This window comes from Sarcophilus harrisii, chromosome 4 (assembly GCF_902635505.1).
Source record: "Sarcophilus harrisii chromosome 4, mSarHar1.11, whole genome shotgun sequence".
Taxonomy (NCBI): domain Eukaryota; kingdom Metazoa; phylum Chordata; class Mammalia; order Dasyuromorphia; family Dasyuridae; genus Sarcophilus; species Sarcophilus harrisii.
Genome location: NC_045429.1, coordinates 456788003 through 456805086, shown reverse-complemented (window position 1 = coordinate 456805086; position 17084 = coordinate 456788003). Strand labels below are relative to the sequence as shown.

Below are 17084 nucleotides of genomic sequence, written 5' to 3'. Positions count from 1 at the left end.
TTCTGGAGTCTCAGCCCAGGGACACCAGGGAAGACTTGGAAGATCATTGGAGAGGGTCTATGACAATGGGGCGGGAGTCCCCAGGGCAGCCCCGGTCAATGGCGCCCCAGCCCTGGCCAGCACCTTAGATCTTACCTGCCAGCTCCAGGGCAGAAAAGAGGGCTTGTGGTCAGATTCCCAGAAGGATCTCTGAAAACAGCTGCACAAACCCCCTGAAGCTTGAGACAGTGCCCCTTCCACCCAGGAAATGGAGCTTTACTTTAACAAAGAGTTAAAAGCAGAGTGACAGCCTAGGAAAATGAGCAGAAAACAAACAAAAGGTTTCTGAAAGTTATTATGGTAACAAAAAAGATCAAAACACACTCAGAAGATGAGAACAAAGTTATCCTATCTCCAAAGCCTTCAAGAAAAATGAGAATTGGACCCAGGTCATGGAAGAGCTCAAAAAGGACTTTGAAAATCAAGTAAGAGAGAGAGGAAAAGTTGGGGAAAGAATTGAGAGAGGTGCACAAGGAAATACAAAAAACTAATGAGAAGAATGCCTTAAAAAGCAAAATTGGCCAATTGGGAAAGGAGATGCAAAAGCTCACCGAGGAAAATTACTTAAAAAATAGAACTGAGCAAATGGAAGCTAATGACTTTATAAGAATTAAGAGATAATAAAGCAAAACTAAAAAATGAAAAAAAATAGATTAGACATTTCTGCAGTTAATTTGAACATAGTTTCTTTGTGTATTCTTCTTGAATTTTATGGGAATAAATATTTAGAACAGCAGTTGTTTTGGCTGCTTTTATTTTATATCTTGATGCATTGAAGTTTTTATTTCCATTAACTGAAATGCAAAAATCTTTAAGGAGAGCAAGAGCCAATATTATTTTTGAATTCTCTATACTCAAATGGGATACTTTCTAAATTCCCACTCCAACTAAATTGGGAGACAGTGGTGAAGTCCCTAGATGGCTCCTGATGATCTAGGAGACATGGATTCATCATCTGCTGGCTCTTTAGAGTCTTCTGGGAAAGGAAGGAAATTTGGTGAGGAAACAAGCAGAATTATGTCTGCTTTGCTAACTCACAGATTTGTTCATCACAAAGAAGATGCCAATTCTGGCCTCCATTCCTGGAATGCATTTCCTCCCAGATCTCTACCCATCTTTCTTCAAAGGATAGCTCAAAAATCATCCCCTACAAGAAGGCTGTCTTGCTTCTCTTCGTCTTCCCATCTCCAGACTACTCTAACAAGTTTTCCTTTACACTCGCTTTTCTTTATATCTTGCTCCCCTCCTGCCTTCTTGAAGATAGGGACCATCACATTTTACTTTCTATTTTCAGTATCAACACACGTGGCTTGACACACAGTAGGCATTAATGCTTGTGGAATAACTATATATATATATTACATATAATATTATACATATATTATAACAATGATTATAGGGCATTTCAAAGGTGATGACATCCTTAAACCTCAACCATGAGATGACACATTTTGCCCTTTGGTCCATGGGGCAAAGCCCCATGCATCAAATTCAGATAAATGAAAAGTCATAAAGACACAGTAGATGTGGCTGAGATGGTTCCATCTAGGCGTTGGCTTGGACATCCCGACAGCAATTCGGGGAGAAAACAATTGTCAATAAGCACGCAAGGGAGCCTTCTCCTACAAAGCTAAGTCTGGTAAAAATAATTTAAAAAACCTTTCCCTTTTCTCAAATCTCTGTCAGAAAGCAAAACAATTTCCAGCTTAGAAGACTTAGTTTGGATGAAATGTGACATAACGATGTGGTGAATCTGGACAAATCCCTTCCCTTCAAATGCCCTGGACAACCATCTAAGATGAAAATCACATGGTTATCCATGAGGATGTGTGGGGGTGGGGGAGCATTTCCAGTCCAAGGAGAACCTCACAAAGATGACTTCCCAAAAGTCTGCTATCGTTCTGGGCCACATTTAGGCAAAAAATCTTGCTCCTGTGAAGAATCTGAGCTATTTAGTTCCATTTCTTCAGTCCTGGTATACCAAAGGGTTCTGATTTTTAAAAAAATTGAATATTTATTTAAAACAAATATAAAATTTAAAATAGAAAAAAATAAAGAAAAACATTGCCATGTACACAGAACATGAGAGAATTCAAGATATGAAGCAATAAATTTCCATTTCAAGAAAGCCTATGTAATGAATAGTATACATTGTATTTCGAGCTGTCCATCTTTGCTTCCTTGTAGGTTTTCTCTTGCTCTCTACTGCGCACTTTTTACTTTATTCTTTTTTTTCCCTTTCTGCTGCCCCCCCCCCAATCTCTCCCAAGAAGACTACAATTAAGTGTGGATATACTTATATACACATACACACATATATCTATAATCATAGATATTTACACATTCACTGAAGGCCATATTGTTTGCCTTGTTTCTCTGAAGGATAAAACCATCCTTCATAAGCCCAAGTCTTTCCATATTTTTCTAAATCTACCCGCTTATCATTTCCTACCCATAGCAATATTCCAACCTTATACTGACACGTGGTGCACTTTCCATCTTTCTTTTGATTAAATCTATTTTAGCTTTAACTTTGTCCGAGATCAATAATTACAACCCTTGTTTTTTTTTTTTTTTTTTTTTCCCCTAATAAAGTCTTTTCTTGATTATTGTGATGTTTGGGTGTATCTCATTTTCTATTCCTGCTGATGCGCCTATCCCTACCTTGCCTTACTTGCTTAACCTATTCCCCTCCCCCCTTCCAGGATCCTTCCTTTGTCCTCTCCCTCCATCTTTTCCTTCCCCTTTTATCTGATGGCCCTTAATCTAGGGCCTAATCCCTTTCCTCTTAATCTGGAAACTTTATCCTTTCCCCCTAAATTTACATACTTTGGTCCTTTCCCCTTAATCTAAACACCCCTTTATTCTATTCCTCCCTTTTAAAATTTTTTTTATAAATTTAGAACTAAGACCCTTCTGGATTTACATGTATTATTTCCTCTTTAACCCATTCCAGAACCATCAGCTCTCCTTCCCCATCTAATTTCTGTGTCAGTTCTTGTTCTCAGCCCTCATTCGTCGAACACAATTATTCCTTTTACCTTTTCCTACACGATTTATGTCTTGCACAATCACTTCATATTCAGCTGTGCTGTTTTAGTAACTGGAATTAAGATTTCCTTACAGACTCCCTTCAGTTGGACAGGACCCATGTGGTCCAAGCCATCCGTGACCAAGAAGCCCTGCCCCACGGGACACATGGGCTGGGAAGTTTTCTCTGCGTATATACCAAGCCCCAGCGGGTCTCGGCAGTGCCCCCTGCTCCCCTCTCCAAGAGGGCTGAGGCTGCTGGCACGGTGCCTGGGATTAAAGCTCACCAGCCCCTTCCCAAGCCGCTGTAGTCTCCCTCCCCAGGACTCCTCCTCTCCTACTTCCTGTCGTACACCAGGCTCATCCACTGACTGTGCTTCCTACTCGGCATCCCATCTCCAGCCTCTGGACCTTTGGCCAGGCTTTCTACCTTGTGGAACGACCAGTTCCGTTCAAAGTTCGGTTTAAGCTGCTCCTCTCAGCCAAGGCCTTTCTTCATCTGCAGTTGCTGCTGACTAGACATTTTGCATTAATATATACATTTTTGCTGATATAAAGGAAGCTCTGTGAAGGCAGGATAAGGGCTCACTAGAAAACCTGGATTCACTCAAACAGTATTTACATCAAACGTTTAAAGCAAGCTACAAAGAAGGCCCTTGATCTGAGTTTGAAGGCTGAACCCAAGGCCAGCCGTACTCCTCCCTTGCTCATTCCCAGTAGGAATGCAAACAAAGCAGAGGCATGCAGCCCTGTGCTACAGGGAACCACCCTCCCCTTATTCAGGCCCATCCTGGAGCTCTCTCCCGGAGCAGTTTCTGCAGACTTGGTCTTTTCCTAATCTTTTTCCCGTTGGGTGGATTATGACACAGAACCGCCTTCTTTCTTTAGCCCTTAAAGCTGCATCATATTGCCCTCCAAGGTCAGGAGAGGGAAGCTAATCTCAAATCGCCAGGACTCCTATTTTTGGCCCGGGCTGAGAAAGGTGGGCTTACCCAGTACCAGCCGCACAGTGAAAAGTCAAGCTCACTATGTGACTATCGGCTGCCTCTGATAAATAAGACCTCCCAGGAGGGGGTTAAGGGGAGACGGACCCATTTCCGGGCACAACAGCACCAACAAGCCACATTCCTATGGTTCGAAGGTCCTTTACTGGTGATTTCTTAAAGACAACTGGAACGTCAGTCTCAATATCAATCAGTTGTTCTCTTTAAGAGTACTAAATCCTCTAGGTGAAAGGGGCAGGATATCGGAGAAAGATCAAACACCTTAGTTTCAAAACGATTTTATGTCAGGGTTCTTATGGAGGCAGCAGGTACAACCTTTAGTTTTGATCAGAAGACAATGCCACTGGAAAATGGATGATATGTGGCACCACTGGCCAAGAACCTACACCGAGTGATAAGAAATCATTTTAAGAGAAAAAAGCCCAAAAGGGGGATGGCAGAAAGTAACTTCTTCCCCTTTAAAGACGAGGGGGAAAAACCAGCACCACAACCCAGAAGCGTGAAATTTTTAAAGCAGAATTTATTTATTTACAATCAAGTTCTCCTGGGCAGTATAATAAAATAAATAAAAGATGTGTCCAGGTCTGTCTATTTCATCCGACTCCTTTCCAGAGAGGTTGCCTGAATCAAGAATTGGGATCCGGGTTATGGGAGGGTGGGCGGAGAATAAGAATGTGGTGAGTATTCCCTTGGCTGAGGATTGGAGATTCGGAGCCGGAAGGAACCTTAGAGGTGGTGGAGTCCAGCACCTCCACCTTGCAGATGAGGCAACTGGACCCCAAGGCCTTTACTTGGCTCTAAGAGACACTTCCCAAACTGGAGACAGAAGGAGTTCAGGAAGGAAGCAAAATAAAGTGCAAATTAGACAGTGACAACAACAGGGGCTCGGAAGCCCATCTGACATAATTGAAATTGTATACACAGGAGCATGGGGCAAAGTGGATGAGCGGAACTTGCTCTGCCTTGTCTCGGGCTCTGGGAGGGGAGGGCGCAGAAGTGGCCTCCTCAGATCTCTTCTGTCAAGCACCAAAGAGGGATCGCCCGTGTGCTTGGTGAAGGGGATGAGTCACGGGGAAGGGCCAAGTCCCAGAGTGAGAATACATTCAAGGGTTCGACCTCTCGTGGGTCCCCCAGAACTTTACGGGAGCACAGAGCATCCTGGGGGTGTCGGGCAGCCCCTCCTCCCCCCAGGAGATTTCAGGGACATCTGCAATCTTAAGATTTATGTCAAACTGCCACACAGGAGGCTGCTTCCTACTCCGATTCTCCCTTGGGCAGCAGCGTAAGCAGAATGCTGAATTTTTGGAAGGGTGGCTAGAGAAGACCAAAACGAGAGACATGTAAACAGACAGAGTCTGCTGGATCACTCACGCCTGCTCGCCCACGACGGACCCGTCGGGACCCCTCCCTCCACATCTCAGGTTGCTCCTAACCCAATGCCTGAGCCAACTTGCTGACTTGTTGGACTCCCAGATACGGGACTTGGTCAGACCAGAACCGAGAATAATTCCCAACTTTTCAAGGACGGGGGAAAGTGCTAAAGGAGAAGGAACACGGATATTTGGGATAATTGGCACTGCTGTCCGTGAGGGGACCCAGCCGGTGCCGTGCTCCATCCCCTGAGGTATGGAAAGTCAAAGCCAGTAGTGTTCTTCCTCCAAATCAAAGGCAGGACACGGATCCCTGGTGAAATGCCTGCAGCGTTGGTTACCTTCTCAGGATTCGTCTCCGAGGCCTCTGAATCTGTCCAAGGAACAATGGCCACTGCATCGCTAGAGCTCTTCTCTGGGAAGTCAAAGCGGGGCCCGTGGCAGGGAAGCCGGCGCGAGGCCAGCTCCAGGACGAGCCTTCCTCGATCCTGACCTGGGTCAGCGCCCCCCTGATACGGCACCCATGGTCTCGTTTTTCCTGTGCCAGCCACTCAATACTCAGACCACAGGATAGCTTTGTTTCCTTTGTCCACGCTAACCACCTGAGTGCCAGAAGGCGACCACGCCACCGCATTAATCGAAGAACTGAAAAACAAACAAAAAAAGGATGGGAAAACAGTAATGAAGCCCCCCAGGCTCTTGTACAACAAAACCAACTGGCTAGAATATGAGAAGTAGTACATCGATGTCCCATTTGTCCAGGGGATGGACAGAAGTGGGTTCTATTTCACCCCGACTGTAAGTAGACAGGCACCCCCACACACTCAAACTACCACGATTCTACCAAAAAAGTCACTCTACCCACTGACCCCCAAATCACCGCAGGGTTGGACACAAGAATGCAAGTTGGCCACCCATCAATTGGGGGAAGAATGGCCCAACAAATCATGGCGCGTGAAGAACATGGACAAGCTTGGGAAGCCTTGTGCGAGGGGACACAGAACCACCTCAGCAGAGCCGGGAGGACCACGTGTGTGGTGACCGCAAGCATGGGAGGGCTTCCTAATAGCATTCAGTGGGCAGACCACTGTGGCTTCCTTTCCCTGAGACAGCCATTGTGCTTATTTGGCTTGACTACATTTGTTTTAAAGGAGAAAAATCACTGGAAAGTGACAGATAAAACTCTTCTAAAAAGTATGCTTGGAAACAGATCAAAGCTTGAGAAATAAAAAAGAAGACTGTTGTTCACCAGAATCAACGGGAAAGAAACAGGCTTTAATGCTGTATTTCTTTAATCTTTGCTCCCTAAATCTGGGTCTTCACTGAAGGATGCCCGTCACTAGGGAAGGAGGAAGCGGTCTGTTAGCCAGCCAGGCTGAATGGGAGGCAGAGCTCCGGGCTTCCCCTTTTGTTCTGATTCTTCTTTCACAGCATGACTAATGTGGAAAATAGGTTTCATGTGATTGTACATGGCTAACCTGCATCACATTGCTTGCCATCTTAGGGACGTGGGAGAGAAAACTAATTTGGAAATCAAAATCTTAAGAAATCCTGGGAGTGTCTTGAAAGCACTCAATTTTCAGAATGAGTAAAAGATCTATCAAGAACATGAGCCTCTGTCTTCCAAATGGAACCTACACTAGCTGCTGGGTCACACCCCACTGCCAAAGATGGCTTCCCCAAAGGGACCGAGTCTGCTGGGCTACTGGCAAAGACTTTGGACTTCGAGGGTCTGAAGGTGGGTGTGCGGCCCGCTCCTGGGGTTTCAGTGGCTCTAAGTCTGCCCAAGGACTGAATGACTGATAATCTGCTGGATGAATCTCAAGCATTAAAAACTTGAAAAAAGTGATCTTTTTTGGGTAAAAAAAGCATCCTTGTTGCTAATGAGGTATTTTAGTTGCCATTCGTCTCTTCTAAGAGGGGTAACTCCTACAACTGCAGGATCCAGGTGAAGAGAAGCACTTGGGCTCAGGGGTATCTGCCTTAGCCCAAGCTCGGCTGCTCTCTAGCTGTGGGATCAAAGCCAGCTACTGCCCTTCCCTGCCCCTCCCTTGAGCTTCCTCCTTGAAGGTCCTTCCCAAGCTGGATTCAAAGCTGAATCACTGAATCCTACAGGCTTGGCTGAAAAGACCTGCTCGATCACAAGGAGGACTTGAACACAGGTTCTAAAACCTGGAGCTCCTGCTCTTTCTACACCATCCTAGCTGCACAATGTGAACGAGCAGTGAAAACGTTCAGGAACCTGCTGGCCCAACTCGAGCTTCTTGGCCTGCCCACTCTGGGACCCCCTCCAGGGACTCCTGACCCAAGCCACCATCTTACCTGTGCTGTTTTGAAAGGACCTTTTCCACTTTGCCTGTGAGCACATTCCAGATGTAGAGAGACCCTTCTGCGGAGCCAGCTGCTATGTAGCTGCCATCAGGACTGGGGGAGGAAGCAAGAAGGGGAGAGATGGGATCCCCCAAACATACATTGCCATGTGCTCCTTACTACCTTAAAAGCTGGTCTGAGCCTCACGGCCATTTGGAATGGAGCAGGCGCATGTCACTGACCCTTCAGGAGAGGGGGAGCAAAAGGGCCAGTGTCTGGGACAATGAAGGGATTCTGGGCAAAATCTGAGGCCCTTCAGAATCTCTTGACAGTCACCCAGAACACTGCAGCATGACCTCACCTCATCACACTATGGAGAAGACGGATACTGCTGTGTGCGAGCAGCCTTATAGAAAAGATCACCCAGCTCTGCCTCCGGAGCAGCACTCACCTGAACACGACTCGGGTCCAATCAGAGCCACACTTGAATCCTGGAGCACTGAAATCAAACAGCAAAGTAAACTTGAAGTCCTTCCCAAAAGCTCTGCCCCCAAGCCCGATGTGGCGTAACCCTCAAGCCACCGGGCAGCCTGACCATGGCCCCAAATCACCCTCCTTGGGTCACCTGAAGGTCTGTTTGACAGCATTAACTCGTAGGTCAATAATTTTCAGGAGATCATCTCGGGAGCAGCTTAAGAGATCTGTTCTCTCCGGATTCAAGTCAAGGGCTGTGATCTTCCCCAAGAGTTCCAATTCCCGGATTATACTTTCAGATCTAAGGAGGAGGCAAAGGGTATTAGAGCCACTATTACGAAAAAATCGCCAGGGCAATAGAAACACTATTATTCCTTTACTACGAATAACTACCAAACAGTTCAGAAATCACGGATCCATTTTTGAGTGCTATTACCAAGATAACGGCAAATTAGCTTAAGAAGGTACAAGGACGAAGTAGGTCCAATGGAATCTCCTCCTTTACTCATGTTTTCCCAGCTCTTCCCTCCCCCTTCCCATCACTGGTAACCAAGAACATTGCTTGGTCCTGTCAGTGCCCCTGAGAGGTGGAGAGGCTCCTCCAGGTTCTGGGGGCTTTCAAAGTGATATTCCCTTAAGGGCAGTGGGTCACACAGAAGGGCCCCGTCGTCTTGGACTAGACAGAGGTAAAGGAAGGGCCAGGGGCTTGGGGAATCTCAAACAATAGTTTTCTAAGTCATACAAGGAACAAGTCCTGCACAAAACCTCTCCCCTTGGTTCTTAGGCCACAATTATTTTACCGTATGTCCCAGAAACGGATTTTCTTGTCAAAATGTCCACTCATTACACACTGTTCTGTGCAGACGATATCATTGCAACTGGATCCAGCAAAAACCGTTTTTATACCTGCAAAGGAGAATGGTCCTGACTCGCCAAACAGACCCACGATCCCCTTCACCAGTGTCTTGGAATTAAAGTGTTTTCAGTGCCCGTTGCAGGGTCATGGTGAGAGCGTTGCTGGTATTGCAAACCTACGCAATGATGACTGAACCTTACTTGCTAGCAAATGGGAAAATGGTGAGAGCAGTGGAACCAAGTGGGCTCTGAAAGCCCGGGCCTGCTGCTGACCACCGACAGTTTCCTCATCTGTAAAATGGAAATGCTTATGACACAGCGGCTCCAAGCCCACCAGCATCTGTCATCTCATCACTCGCAGAGTCTGCTCTAGAGGCAGATCTGTATTACAGAGAATGGCCATGGTCACTAGCATTTCTATGTAGCAGAGGAGGGCTGATACACGATGATGACGAGCTTCTTACAGACTTTACTGCGCAGATCCCAGAGTTTGAGCGTCCGGTCGTGACTTCCCGAAACAATCCGGGCGTTGTCCAGCAGGAACTTGGCAGACAGGACTTTCCCACTGTGCCCCGTGAGCGTGTGCTGGAGGGGAGAGAACAGGGTAAAAGAAGGGTTGCCTGCGGGGCAGGGGAGGGCTATCCCAATCTTAGCTGAAGTCTTTTGGCTGCTGCAGGAAGCACTCAGGCCGGAAGTAATCCAGCAATTACTCTGACATAACAGTGAAAAGCCACTGTGGCCTTAAGTGCCAGCGGGGCCTGACTCCTCCATAGCAAATGCACTGTGTAGTGTTGGGATGCAAACCACAGCCTTGAGCCACTGTTTCTCCTGACTACGGGGGGGGGGGGGGCTCACCCAGGAGGAGGACACAGCAAGGGAGTCCCTCTGAGGGCAGTCGTGGCAGTGTCCCATATTGAAGAAATTCACCCCAGAGGGGATGTTCTCAATCCTTTCCTACCCAGAGGCCTCAGTTAGCAAGGTTCAGATCAGACCCCAAGAGATGTGTTCCCGCCACCCTTATTCCTTGCCGACTCCCACTGTTGGACGCCAACCACTATGGTGCATTCACTGGAACTCAAGCAAACACACACACGTGTGCGGGGCACCCCGTGATGTCAGCAGGCCTCAGCTTAGCCACGGCACAACTAGAGCCTGACAGCCAAGAGGCTGCTGGGAACTGGGAGGTGGAATCATCTCAGGGTAATCAGACCTTTTACTCTTCATCACTGACCCCTTTTATGCAAAGAACAAGGCTCAAAAGCCTCACAAGATCCAGGTTCTTCTATCTATGACCCAGGCCCAAGTCCCAAGGTTTTTCACTTTTTCTCTGAGAATTACAAAGCCATCACTGCACTGCCGCCGGCACTCCCTGCTTTGGGTCCCCGCTAGAAGGCTTGGCCCTTTCCGGGGCTTTCTACAAAGCTCCACTCCTGCCCCTTGGGTCCAAGGCCTTTCTCAGTCCCCACTCCCAGAAGCTTGGTCTTTTCTGCATGTTGTCTCCCTGGGAGGCATTCCCCAAGGTTTCCCCTTAGGGCTTGGCACAGTAAGAGCATAATAAATGCTTGTTGACCGGATGTCCAAAGCCAACTTTAGATACGCTTTTTAGCTGTATATTAAGCCAAAGGACAAGACTGATTTCTGAGCCCAGCCACACTGCAATTGCAGATGGACACTGTTGACCTGGTTTCTGGATGAACCTTTAGAAATTTCCCACATGCTTTACTCTGCACACTATCACTGAAGTTGGACCTTCGACAAAGTGAAAAGTGGCAATCTAGCTATTAGACAAGAATGACCAACTGTGCAAAATGAGAGAAGGGGCAACCCAGTCTTGGAGAATCTGCTGGAAAGAAATCCAATCTAGAACCCTCCAGCTATTCCTAGTGCCCACAACTGCAGTCTAGCTTTGGGGGGTAGGGGGAGCCTTACCCGTAACCGGTTATCGTCCACGGTCCAGATTCTGCTGGCAAAATCATTTGAAGATGCCAAAAGGTAAGATCCCTGTGAGGACACAGACACTAAGATCAGGCCCAAGAAACTCAGAACCTCTGTGAAAGTCCAGTCCCAAGGCCAGAGGGAAATAAGAACTAATTCTCTGCAGCTGCTCAGTGTGTGGGTCTCTCCCTGGGCCTCCTGCTCCCTGCGTGTGTCAGGCTTAGCACACACTTAGCTGTCAACAAACCATCTGGAATCACCCAAAAAGGCCACAGATGAGAGGAACTGATGTCAGAGCAAACATCGTGAGCCCATCAGTGAATGCTAGGCACTTGTGGGACATGACAACCCAAAGGCTCCTCAGCCCCCCCAGACCTTTCCTGCTCACCAACTGGCTGCAGTGTCTGCTTAAGGTTCCATCTACTTAAAAATCTGGCATCTCGATGACCACCCCTAGCCTGACCACTCTAAAAATGGTCTGTTTAGTGTCCAGGGCAGGAGTGGCCAGAACTGACACGGGGATGTGACAAATGTTTTGTGTACGTGACTCTTTCTCTGATCTGGCTTTTGAGTTAGGATGGCGGGAGATGCTCATCCAATGGAGCATAAGCACCGATGGGCACAAGTGGCTCTGCCCTTTTACCACAAGGTTCAACGGCATTAGGTCAATACTTACAGCACTGTCAAATTCAATGCTGGTGATTCCCGCATTACTGCCAGAAAGGGAGCCTTTCGCCTCACACTTATCTGTGTGAAAAAAGAAAATGAGATTTGCCTCATGATCATTCTAAGAGCCATAGATCTTCAATCTTCAAAGTCCAGACTCATTTATAGAAGAGGAAACTTAGGCTCAGAGAGACCAAGTGTAACCTGAGGCAGAGCTGAGATTTGAATCCAGAGCCTCTGACCCCAAGGCCAAATCTTTCCACTGAAGCATGTCTCTCAAGGCCAACAGAGAGACCTCTGAACCCTGAAACCGAAGACGTTTTCTTGTGCTGGTCATTCTCAGAGAGAGCCTGAGGGTCCCTGGGAGGTCCCCGGGGAAGTGAGCTGACGAGTGTGATTATAGGAAAAGCTTGCAGCCCCAGCAATTCCGAGAAACTCCTCAGTAAGGGCAAGGGAAGACCTGACACGAGACGTTCCCTCACCGATTCAGGACCAACAAAGCTACTCTGTCCCAGGGCCCAATGCCCTCTGAAGCCATCTTCTCTACCATCCCAAACACCATTCACTGCCAATCCTGGACATAAACAGAGGCGGGAAGGGTCAGCTGGTGATGCCTTGGTTAGCCTTGAAGGAGGCAGAGCCTGGGCCTCTGGAAGCTCTTTCTGGTCATCGACTGGTTCCTTCTGACCTGCACCAAGGGTCTGACCGCTGTGTGGGGACCATGGGACAGGAGGCTGCGGATCCAGGCATGGTGCTGGTCCAGCTGTACCCTGAATGGGCCTCCTCTCCTTCACCAGGCCGAGGGCCTCCTAAGTGAGGGTCCCCTCCATGCCAAATGCAAGATGGCAGGGCAAAGCCAATCCACCTCAATTCACCATTTCCTAGACACCTTTTATGGGCAAAGAGCATGGAAGGAGGGCCAGAGCCTCTGGAGAGATTGGCTACCCATCTGCCAGTGGACAGCCATGTGACCCCAGGCCAGGCACAATCTTTCTGGGCCTTTTCCCATTTCCAAAATGAGACGGACCAGATACTCTCAGGTCCTTTCTGGCCATCTCAGGAAACTTCAAGCAAAAGCCGGGGTGACCCCTTAGGAAGTGTTTATTGTTAAGGGACCTCTTGCTCAGGTAGTGGTTGGACTTGAGGCCCTGGAGGTACATCTGGGCAAAGACTGAAAACACCCTGAATGTCAGAGACCTGTGATCTCTTAACTAGCCGCGCGATGCTGGTACCTCTATGACCCAAGCTGGTCCTGGAGAATGGCTGTGGCTGAAAGTCCGTTATCTTGTGGCCAAGCTTGTCTTGTATGGAAAGTCTACCCACGATTATTCCTCCACTTTCGGCTCTAGCCGCTATTTTGCAAAACTAACCCACTTTTTAGTCTGGACAGGAAACCCTTCTAAGTTTGGGAAAGCCTTCCAGAGCTACTCTTCTACAGACACAGCTACAGAGAGCCCAGGGTCAACTTTACACCTGAGGTTCCAAGCTCATTTTCTACTCTGCAGAGATTTTGATTTTGGCTCACTTGGTTCAAATCAGGAGTCTTCTTTGGCTGAGACAAAGCAAACAATTGTTGCTCAGTCTTGTCCAACTCTTCATGATCCCACTCAGGTTTTTGTTGGCTATTTCCTTCTCCAGCTCATTTGACAGATGAGGAACCTGAGGGAAACAGGGGAAAGGGGCTTGCCCAGGATCACACAGCTACGAAATGTCTGTGGCACATTTGAACTCAGGGAGATGAGTCTTCTTACTCACTGGGCCACCTCACCGGCTCTGATTACAGCAAGACAAGCACCTGAGTCCCATTGGAGGGATTTCTGGTGTGTATCTTTCCTTCCAATGCATTGTCTTCCTGGATTGATATGGAGGAGCTTGCACCTTCTCAGATAATAACGGGACTCCTTTCACAGACTACACGGCAGTTCTTCACTTAGATCAGGGCTGAGCAAATTTGTTCACCAAATCACAAAAACCATTCTAAATCGAGGCATTCCCTGCCTCATTTGTAGAGGCAGGAGGCACACGGATAGGGAACACTACAAGGATTTTCAGACTTCTTCAATGTCCTGCTATGATCTCAAACCGATTAACTTTTCTTTTTCTTTAAAAAAAATATGGTGTTATATGAGATGGCTGGGGGAAGAGAAAAGGAGGACATTGGGAGAAACATAGGTGATACAAAAGTTATCAACAATAAAAACAAAATTTTAAAAAGGAAAAACATCCCCCCTTCTTTGTCTCTACTTCTATTCCACAAAATGTCTCTTTGGCTACAGATTAGTGAGGAGAACAGAAAAGCCAGTGGCCTATTATTCATAACCATCTGTCAGCAATGAGTAGAATTTTGTAATTCAAGACACTTTTGCCATGGACGGTGCAGTTCTAAAACTTTTCCAACCTTGGCACTGTGAGGCCCTAGCTGTGACCAGGATTTAAGTTTATCTACCACTATTTGTGAAGGAAGATTTTAGGACAAAAATGTAGCCGGGCAGGAAAAAACCAAAACCCTTGCGTTCTAGCCCCTTCTAAGTCAGCGGTGGTTGTGGGAAGAGATCGAAGAGAAGCTTCTTAACAGTTTTTAATGGAAGAGGAGCAGGCATAGGTAGCGCCATCTCTCCTGAAGAAATGTCAAATACATGGAGTGATCTTAACCATTTGGGGTGTCACAGATCCCGTCAACACTGTTGCATCCCCTTCTCAGAACAATAATTTTAGCCAGACACAGGCAAAAATAAAGAGCTCATGTTTTCTCCACCCAGATTCACAGATCCCTTGGGGCCTAAGGAGCCCTGGATGCCTGCAAAGGACCGAGTGGCCGAGAGGCCACTTTTCTGGCTTCCGTCACTGTTCTCAACGACTGGCAACAACAGCTATCTGCTCTGGGGAAAATCAACAGAGGCCATTATTTCCCCCAGGCCAAAAAGGGAGAATGAACAGGATTCAGGTAACTAGCGTCTGACAGGCTTCTAGTCAGAAGCCCTGGATGCCTTGGACATGCCCATCTACTAGGTACCACTGGCAGCCCAAGGACTCCAGGGGCAGATCTGCACATTGGGACTCCTTGGCAGGTGGGTCGAGCTCTCCCCAAGCACACAATTGCTTCCTGAATAAACATGGGAGACTAGCCAATGGTCCACTAAGGGGGAACCAGCCTGCCAAGTCACTGCGGGGATCAACAAGCGAGCCCCAATTCAGTGTGAGGACTACAGGCAGCTCTGAAGGGCCTGAGGGTGAAGGCCTTGGTAGCTCCCTGAGGCCTGCTGCTCTTGGCACCAAGGTTTCAGCTGACCTACAGTGACAGTATTTGTCAGGAACAAAGCTACAGCACTCATAGGGTGTCCCCGACACCGTCTCTGACCTAGGGGAGTCTCTTAGCTCAAACTTGGCCAAACAAGGGAGCGACATTTTTAAGTGGAATAGGGGAATCCAGTGATCCTTTCCCTTTCCCAAATCTGAGAGGCTTCAAAGGTTGAGCTCACTCCTGTGACTGAAGCACAAGCTCCCATACTAGTTCCCTCCACTCCTGGGGGCCCTCCCAGGGTCTTTTGCTTGGCTGGACACCTTCACTCGCCCACCGGTTTTGTGTTACTTAACCTAGCCCATTTTGAAGGGTTTATGGAGAAGGCATATTGACAAGTGATCAATCCATGGCAGAATTGGACTGAGACTGCAAGTGAGGCAGCCAAAGAACTCTCCCCATCTTGGGTCAAGGTCTCTGAGAGCTGCTCTGGCCAAATAATCCAACATAGGCAGTGCCCCTGGTGATGAGCTCCAGGGGCCTAGGCTGGTCTTGGGCGGACAGATAGCTCAGGGGGTCTGGACAGGAAACCCATTCTAGTTTGGGAAAGCCTTCCAAAGCTATTCTTCTACAGACACAGCTACAGAGAGCCCAGGATCAACTTTACACCACGAGAATATCCAAAGAGAAAGGCCATCTGGCCCAAACCCCAGACTTTCAGCAATGGGGCAATCCACTGGGAGTTGGCAGTTCCTTCCAGTTCTGAACAGCTAAAACAGCTGATTAGATTAGGAAACTTTTCCCTCTATCCAGTCAAGTAGTACGGCTTCCACCAAACAGAACAAATCTAGCCTCTCCGATGTGACAACTAGTATTCAGGCCAGCATGTGGCTGTATCTCCAGGCCCTTCACTCTAGCAGCTCTGACTAACATTTATCAATGTCCTCTCTCAAATACATCGGGAATTGAATAAGATCCTCCCAAGCACAGCCTCTCTCCCAGACACTAAAGTCTCTTTCACACCAACTTTTTTCCAAAACGAAATGGCAGCTAACCTGACGTTCCTAGTGGTCTCTTATTTTACTGTAGCATCTCACCTCCAAACACTTCCCAAAGCTTAACTCTCCGATCCATGCCTCCTGTGGCGAGTAACCTGGAGCCAGGGCTGAACTGCACGGCGTTCACTTCTCCGTCATGGGCGTCCTGGAAGACAAGAATTGCACCTCAGCTCCCGATCATCTCCTCAACCCAGATACTGATGGAGGCCCACCACCGGGGACCATAACCAAAACTTGGGTCTTATATCTTGAGGCAGGCCCGTTTATAAATAAGAGTGCGTCTCTGGTTCAGACTCGTACTGGCTTTAAAGCTGCTACTAATGTGAGTGTGCTCTCACAGCTACAAGTTCATTTTAAGAACCACATTAGGGGGCCTTAATTTGTACCCCTTTCCCTTAAATCTTTCTATCAATTCTGTTCCTCTAAGAGTAATGCACTTTGAACCCGTACCCTTGTAACTTAAGTCCATGCACAAGTTGGCCGAGAGAGCTTTTTGGGAAAAACAATCTACGCTCTGCTAAGTCCTCTCTGCTCCATAAGGCTGAGGACATGGGAGCCATTAATGTGCTGAGCCTTTTGTGCTACTATAAATCTAAGATGTGAGTGGTAAGCACAAGCATCCACAGGGCCAAGTGCAGTCATCAAAATATCCCAGCATTTTTCTAGGAAATAAAATCCTTTCCAAGAAAATTCTATGATCAGGTCTTCTGGAGTCTGGGACTAATGCTGAAAAACCACTGAAGGAAGAGCTGAGGATTCCTGGCTAGTCAAAAGGCATCAGCAGCAGTTGTGAAGGAGGGCAAGGGCGGGGACTGCTCACAAGATGGGCAGAGGAAGTCAAGAGCTAGGTTTTTTTTGTTTTGTTTTTTGTTTTTACAAGTGCCTCTTCCCATGTCTTTTAAGAAGACAGAACCACGTGCTGGATGTGATGCTACAGGGTCAGAATTAAGTACGGGGTCATGAGTGATTGATTAATTATAAGCATTCACTACTATGACTAGACTCTTCTTGGGAGGTACCAAGGACTCTTTAGCTAGCTGGGGGAACAGGATTAATTCCCTTCCCAGGATGCTTCCTGGATTTAAATGGCTCTCCTGTGCGCTCA

General features: G+C 47.5%; 1 protein-coding gene and 1 non-coding gene across 7 annotated transcripts in view; both read right to left on the bottom strand.

The window, feature by feature from the left end:
• Window positions 1-4573: 4573 nt before the first annotated feature.
• ATG16L1 (autophagy related 16 like 1) overlaps window positions 4574-17084 on the bottom strand; it is a 28091-nt gene continuing 15580 nt past the window's right edge. For 5 of the 6 annotated variants that reach the window (XM_031968178.1, XM_031968181.1, XM_031968180.1 and 2 more), the window contains 9 exons: window positions 16019-16124; window positions 11694-11764; window positions 11012-11083; window positions 9547-9667; window positions 9028-9133; window positions 8379-8528; window positions 8205-8252; window positions 7766-7867; window positions 4574-6088 (listed from right to left, as the gene is read on the bottom strand). In XM_031968178.1, the coding sequence (XP_031824038.1) occupies window positions 5995-6088; window positions 7766-7867; window positions 8205-8252; window positions 8379-8528; window positions 9028-9133; window positions 9547-9667; window positions 11012-11083; window positions 11694-11764; window positions 16019-16124 (870 nt within the window). In that variant the 3' untranslated portion in view covers window positions 4574-5994. The remainder of the gene's footprint in view (window positions 6089-7765; window positions 7868-8204; window positions 8253-8378; window positions 8529-9027; window positions 9134-9546; window positions 9668-11011; window positions 11084-11693; window positions 11765-16018; window positions 16125-17084) is intronic. The other variant, XR_004234104.1, reaches the window with a different exon arrangement.
• Window positions 10046-10314, bottom strand: LOC111720826. The gene has a single exon (XR_002770326.1).